General features: G+C 41.6%; 1 protein-coding gene across 25 annotated transcripts in view; it reads right to left on the bottom strand.

Moving 5' to 3' along the window:
• LOC116388026 (voltage-dependent N-type calcium channel subunit alpha-1B-like) overlaps positions 1-7,483 on the bottom strand; it is a 142,886-nt gene that overhangs the window by 27,306 nt on the left and 108,097 nt on the right. For 19 of the 25 annotated variants that reach the window (XM_031855585.1, XM_031855584.1, XM_031855593.1 and 16 more), the window contains 4 exons: positions 5,506-5,707; positions 4,869-5,033; positions 3,940-4,050; positions 2,250-2,333 (listed from right to left, as the gene is read on the bottom strand). In XM_031855585.1, coding sequence (XP_031711445.1) covers positions 2,250-2,333; positions 3,940-4,050; positions 4,869-5,033; positions 5,506-5,707 — 562 coding nt within the window. Of the gene's footprint in view, positions 1-938; positions 942-2,249; positions 2,334-3,939; positions 4,051-4,868; positions 5,034-5,505; positions 5,708-7,483 lie in introns of all 25 variants that reach the window. The other 6 variants (XM_031855588.1, XM_031855610.1, XM_031855586.1 and 3 more) reach the window with 1 other exon arrangement.

Genomic DNA, 7,483 nt, shown 5'->3' with positions numbered 1-7,483 from the left:
TCTTTATTAGTTATTAGTATTATTAGTTACTATTATTAAGTACAGTGATCACGTGAACAGACAAACTTCTCAAAAGTCTCTCCAACTGTTAAAGCTGACTGACAGCTGATCCAGCTGTGATCAGCTGATCATCAGTCATCAGAAACAGATGTCGCTTCACGTGACGCAACTGAGGAAAGGACGTCTCATGTATCTTAAAACATATTTACTAGTTCCTCTCTCCTTGCATGGTTTCCTCCATGCATCCCTGGTGGGAGGGACTAAGACGCAAGGAAAGGAAGAAAGTGAGGGAAACGGGGATGCAATTAAGAGACTTGAGAAGCACCCTGAGAGACAGGGTTTATAAAGTGGCTTGAACAGGTGAGGGGAGTTGTGCTGATGAGGAGGGAGTGCTTGATTAGAGGCAGGTGAAGGGAGTTAGGTTGATGCTGAGGGAGTGACTGACAGGTAGAGTGAGGAGGGTGAAGTTACACAAAAACGCAGAACACACAAGGCAAAGCCTGATTGTGACAGACACTCACAAAAACATGCCAGGGTGGGGATATAATGTAATCTATTTATAATACAAACCAACCATTTCCAAGGACTTTGTAGAAACAAGTCATTTGTTACAGTAGCACACTGATGTTGTCTTCTTGCAAGATTTTGATGCAAACCACAGAAACATCATTGGTGTATTACAATGACTTGTAAGGTGACTTTTTCTTTGCAGTGTACATTCTTATGTCAGATCTTATGCAACTGAAATAGTTTCAGATGATTCTGTAGCTCTTAAAGCAAGCACACTTTTCCAACAGCTTAATAGGTGTTCTTCTGTTACATCACGTCACACTGAGGGTTCAGTAGGCAGGCAATTTAAACTAAGACTGTGGGAGAGAACAACACACACTGACAGGGGGAATTGACAATATCAGCGGCCAACAAGAAAAGCCACTTACCGTCTAGAGGTGTCAGATGTGACAGAGGGGGGCAGAGTGAGGGCACAGGCGCCAGGAGAGACAACGCAGACGATGGCAACAGCAAAAGAGACAGAATAAAAATGCAGAGAAGGAGAGCGAAAGAGAAGAGACAGAAAAGAAGAACAATGCGCACATGAAAAGAAAGTCGCACAGAGAAGAGACTGACTTTGCCACACAGAAAGCAACAGCACTCTGCCTCAGCCCTCCGTCTCCACACAGTCGCATTCTTTTTCCGTCTGCTGCGATTCAACAAAGGCAACAAAATGCTGCAAACTGAAACAACGGCATCGTTCCCCCTGTTGCCCCGAGGCTGTGTTTGTTTAATGCACCGATGTTCATTTTCATTTCCAGTATCGATTTTACTGCTTTCATTTTTCTGGGGCTTGCAGTTTTCTTGGCTGAGCTTTCGATTCGAGGACTTGAGACTGTGGGAGCGTAGCAAAGCATGCCTTCTACGTTTAATGAATTTGGAGCTGAAGGGGTTTGTTCAGATTGGTAATGTTTGGAAAATAAGACATTAAAAAGACCTATCTTTAATGAACACAATTACATATAAATCAGTGCTGAAACAATTAGCCTGTTAATTGTTAGTCTGTTAATTGTTAGTCTGTTAGTCTGTTAGTTGTTAGTTGTTAGTCTGTTAGTTGTTGAGCCAATTAGTCATCAATTTTTATTATTGGTCTTTCGTGGAGATTTGCTGCTTTTCTCTGTTTTTACTTAATTTGTAAATGGAATATGTTTAAAACTAGTAGTTTGATGCTGTCAGCTTGTGCTCTGACAACTTGTGATGGGCATTTTTTACTATTTTCTGACATTTTATAGACCAAATAATTCATCAATCCAAAAAATGTACAGTCAGACGATGAAAATAGCAATATACTTGCAAACCTGATGTAAATGGAATTTCCTGCATGAGTAAAGTATTGCATATGAACAACTTTCCATTTTCTACTACAACGGCTCTCCTGACTAGACTAAATCTGCTTCCTGTATCACATCGTGCTGCCTTTCCAGCATGCACTGAATCCTGATACCCATGTACGAAGTATTGTTCTCATGATAATGGAATTTCTAACTTCGGTACCATACCTTGACTAATATCATTAACATATCATTGAGGGCATCACATTATTAGATTTTCAATCAATTCAAATTGCAGTGTGTGTGTCAACTCGCTGTCGGAGTGAAGGGAAGGCAGAAAGCGAAGCTGGTTCCTGTGTATCAATAATGTGTCAAGTGATTATTCAAACCGTTACAATACATATGGCACACAGACGCTGTGGCGCTTACCTTAATCTCCGTGACCAAGATGTCTGTGATGCTTCCGAGCACGGTCACAAAGTCAAACACATTCCAGGCTGCTTTCAGGTAATTCTAAAGAACAGAGTCGACATAGAGAGATCAGGCTGCACGTTCAAAGAGAGAGAGTTCAAACTTTGAAAATGTTCAGCTTCTTTGGTGCAATTCTTGTTGTTGTGATTATTGATTGTTTTTTCATACTATACAGCATAAAACAAGATGTGTGGAATAACTGTTCAAACTGAGGCTGCTAGTATTTTTTGTTATAATTCGAGATCAGGGAGTTCAAAGTCTGAGACTGTGGGCCATCCCTCAGGCAAAGCTTGGAAAAAGGCACCCCCTCACCTGCTTAGTTTCACTCAATTCTTGGATGCCTATTGGATCGTGATTATATTATTTAATGCCATAGACACTCAACATTTGAGCCAAGGTAGCCTAATAATACAGTTTGATATGACTTCAGACTAAACTGAATATATAAAAATAGACTGTCATTAGTTATTAGTTTCACACACATTTAGGCTATTCTGTGATATTTAACTAATGTAATATTTTTTAGCCTCCCCTGAAACAGTTTGGAGCCCCCTGGGAAGGCTCGCCTCTCACTTTGAAACCTCTAATCCAAAATAATTTAAAACAATCAACTAGTCAGACTTTAAACAGGTGCCCAGCCTTCATGTAGAATCACCCTATTTCAGCTTTTTGATGCATTTTTTTATTGAGATTTATATTAAATTACAAAGTGCCTGGGCAGGAACTTTAACATGGCACATTTCTAAAAGTTCTGATGCACATTTACAGTCTGTGTATGTGGTTAAATTTACAGATATGTGGATATGAAAAAGTCACAGTGGTGTACAAAATATTCCCAAAGATTTAAGAGCAACATACTTAAAAAACAACAGATGCACCGAAAGCTAAAGATATCTAGACTAGCCCATGGGCACACAAATCTATATGTGCATATACAACACACATGCTGACACAATCCCCTGCATGAGCTGCTGCTTGCAGCCTGGTTCCCCCTCAGACTGCTCGATCAACCAGCTACTGGAGGCAGAGGCCACTCACGGGCCCTGCAGCTGCAGTCTGAGGAGGTGCAGCAGCCGAGTGTTTACACCGGCAGATGCGAGCCCATCCGTCTGGGCTTAACAGCTAAACAGGTGGAGGCAAGTGGTGTGTGAGAAAAGCTATTTAACAAATGGGCCTCGTAAATGGACCAGAGTCAGAGATGAAATGGCTCGCTGCGAGCCAGACACCCCCATGTTGGGGGAAGATTTATTCTCTTTGCGCACTCTTCCATTCATCCCTTCTTTTTCTTACTAGTTCACACTTTTTATTCCGGAATTTGAGATTTTACACCTTTAATTTTTAGTGTTGTGTGACTTCCGCTGCTATACCTTTTATGGTAGCTTTTATAAAAATAACAATCCAACCATCCTTCCAATTGTGACAGTTTCTTTCATTAGAACTACCCTGTTAGACCACAGATCTAAAAATATTGTTTCAGCATTCACAAGGACAACATGTAATTAACTGAGCACCGCAAGCACAGAGAGAGCAGCTTGATGCACGAGTCTCCCTCCGAGAGATTTTCCCCCATGTGTGTAAACAGAAACACAATACAACAGTGAATAATTGTCTCGCGTTTTGCAGTGCACAGCGCAGCATATGGTCTCACCAGTGGACCGAAGGCAATAATCTTAAGGATGCACTCCAGCGTGAAGAGGGCTGTGAAGACGATGTTCAAGTTTTTCAGCATGGACTCGTACAGGACTGGAGCTCCGTCGAACTGAGGGCAGAAAACGTACACCGAGTATATTTCAGAGAAGAACCACAGCAGTGTGGACGAGCTTCTTCCTTTCTCCGCAATTTACCTAACACTAGATCAGATAGTGACAATGACACTGACAACTACAAGTGTAAATGCAACCAAGAGGCTATGTGTCTTGTCACTGAGATAATGGCAGGTGGTTGTGAGGCACTGACATGATCCGAGTGTGGGTTCGTGTCAGTTGCTGATCACTGTCTCTTTAAGGTCCTGGAGGGCTGCTCAGGGGCAGCACGTTTCATCCTTGGTTCCGGAAATAAATGACGCTGTGTAATATTTGCGTTCTGTCTGAAAGTATTCGTGACAAAAACAACAGTTTGAAAAAAATATTTTGATGTGCTTAAAAAAAAAAATGCCCCCGGTGTTTAAAGGCCTAAAAGCAGCATATCTGAAGAGCCTTTCAAACTGTCTCAAATAACTTTTCAGATTTGATTAAATTTGAAATATTTTCAGACAACCAGGAATAAAGCCAAGACACGAGCTCTTCTCTGTGACAGCAGTGAGCACTGTTAGCAGAAGCATCCCAGTGGTGCGATGGTGGGGATGTTTGATTTTTCATCGTTGCCCATGTCTCAAGGCCAGACCAGTGCTGTTGCATCTCTGCCTTAAATCTAAATTATTAAATGGTACAGATTCATGTAAACTGCTTCTGCAATCCCCTTGAATATTTCAACAGGATCTGAAGTCTCACTTGAGCCAATGCACCACTTTTTTTCTTCTTTTTTTTTGGCTTGGAGGGATCTGAGAGGAATTGGCGCTTTGCAGGAGGAATCACTGACCTTCATCATCAGCACGACTGTGTTGAGAGCTATTAAAGTCATGATGGCGTACTCGAACGGGGGCGACACCACAAACTTCCACATCTTGTACTGGAAGGACTGCTTGTTCGCCGGCATGTATCTCGTCAGCGGCTTGGCGTTGATGGCAAAGTCAATGCAAGCCCTCTGTTTGATGGAGAGACGAAAAAAAACCACATTGTGTATGAATCCTCTCTGATGCACCTTCAAAAGTAGAAAAGACAGCTGGCAAGCCACGAGAGGATTTTCTAAGTGGTTTGTCCAATCAAAAGATAAGACTACAAATTGAGCCTCTCTGATCACTGGCCAATACTTTACACAGAAGAAAACAGCATCATTTTAACAAAGTCTTTGTGGAGTGGGTAAACCTCACTGAACCGTTTTTTGTTCTGTTTGAGGGAATTGTAAGTCACGTTGGATATGAATTTGCCTGGAAGTGATGTTTTGAAGTGGATCAGCTTGTGCTCTGTTTTCTAAAGAAGAAGACATTTGTGATGCAAGAGACAAAGATTTTCAGAAACTAGTGCCTCTGCCGAAGTAATCAGCGTGTGTTCTTGTAGTGTAGAGGAGAGAGGTTGTTGTTGTTTTCATAGTGCATCACTTTGCACCACTCTCCCACCTCATTCTTCTCCAGGCTACACTCCGACATGGCCTTGTCTCCCTGCTCCTGGAAGGTGATGATGATCAAAGCCACAAAGATGTTGACGAAGAAGAAGGGGAACACCACGAAGTAGACCACGTAGAAGATGGACGTCTCCATGCGGTAGCCTGGGCTGGGGCCCTGGTCCTCATAAGTGGCGTCCACCGAGTGCTTCAGGACCCTGAACAGAAGGAAAAGAACCACGTCGAGCTCACAGCAGGTAAAATAAAATATCTGGAGGTACTCAATGAGTTCAGGCCGTCAACATTTTGTCTGGCTGCAAATAACCATTATTTTCATTATTAATTAAACAGACTTTTTTTAATCTATTAATTTTGTGGACTATAAAACATCACACAAGGGAAATGCAGATCACAAGGTGACATTTTCAAATAGCTTATTTTGTCTGACCAAAAATAGAAAAAATAAACGTATTTATTTCGTAAGACCAAGAAAAACAGCAAACTCTCACATTTGAGCACCTGGAACTATCAAATGTTTGGCATTTTTAGTTCAAAAATAACTTAAATGATTAATTGATTATCAAAATAGTAATTTCCTTTCCATCAACTATGCGATTATTCGCTGCAGATCTATTTCAGAGCGATCCACGCTCTACTAATCTTCCTAGGGGAGCTTTAAAAGATGCCAAATCCCTCCAATGACTTATCTGATGAGAACCAGCAAATCAGCACACCTCTACCTTCACCCCCCTTTACTCTGTAAGTGACAAAAATAAACCCTTGGAAGAGGAATCAAGAAAGCTTGATAAAATAACAATGAAATCAATCCGTCTACAAATATCCAGGGAACCTGTCCCAAAATATCCAGTCAACCAGCCTGTAGAGCTTTCTTACAATCCTCACAGAGGCTATTTATAAAGATTGAGCGAGTCACAGCACAGTTAGGTGCCCTGTGCTCCTCCAACAGAAGATATGGCGGTGCAGTTGTGGGTGCAGTCGTAATGTCTCCTTCTTACTGGCTCACAGAATATTCAGGGTGTCTCCGGTGAGTTAATGACTCTCCTGCTGTGAAATCAGCAAGTGCTCAACGGGCCTCTGACAATCTTGTTGAGCACCGTCTGCACAATTTCTGGCTGTGTGCAAAAGTTTTTTGGAACTTTTGAAAAGTGCACATAAATAATGATGATGATGATGATGATGATGATGATACCCCAGAATGAAAAGACATCACAAGCCCTCTAGTGGACTCTAGTGAACAAAGGAGGAAGTAAGGGCACGTTACGACGCGTAAAAGTCCACAGAGACGGCTGTTTATTGCCCACTTCCAATCGTGAGTTAACTTTGTTTTGTTGGAAAGCACGACTACGGTTATTACCTAACCTTAACCACGTGTTTATTATTGTAATCACGACACATAAACATGAGAATCTTCCCCGTCTCTATCAGCCATCTCACATGACATGAATGGAGCATTAAGGAGGACATTGGTTCAGCTGCAGGTCTTGATATGTTCACTGCCAGTCGCACACTTGAAAACAGAGTGAAATCAGGAGTATAGTCATGATCCAGAATAGTAGATTGTCATTACGAAGTACCGGCTTGATTTTTGATTTTCATCCTTAATGAAATAATCAGGTACTTGCATGTAAATATTTGGGTGTAATGATAGACCATCTGCTATCCGGGAAAGACCACATTTAATCTGTCTGCATGAGGACAAAACAATGAATATATTTTCTCCGCCGCATTAGGTCTTTTGGGGCGAGTAGACAAATTCTTCTCTTGTTTTTTTACTTCTGTGATTCTACAGTATTGTGCTGCTACATAGTTCAAGTGTTTTTCCACCACTTTAATTTAAAACTGCTCCATCAAATGAAAGTCTGCTCAAAGACTGCAGGTCAACCTCTTGAGAACGCTGTTCTATGAATCAGCCTACCGATATTGGCCAACAACATTGTCTCTGACCCGTTCAACCATGTCCCGACCAGTGAATA

This window comes from Anarrhichthys ocellatus, unplaced genomic scaffold, assembly GCF_004355925.1.
Source record: "Anarrhichthys ocellatus isolate YVR2014 unplaced genomic scaffold, GSC_Weel_1.0 scaffold16, whole genome shotgun sequence".
NCBI classification, from domain to species: Eukaryota; Metazoa; Chordata; class Actinopteri; order Perciformes; family Anarhichadidae; genus Anarrhichthys; species Anarrhichthys ocellatus.
Note: the sequence above shows the minus strand (reverse complement) of the source record. Positions and strands in the feature narration are given on the sequence as shown.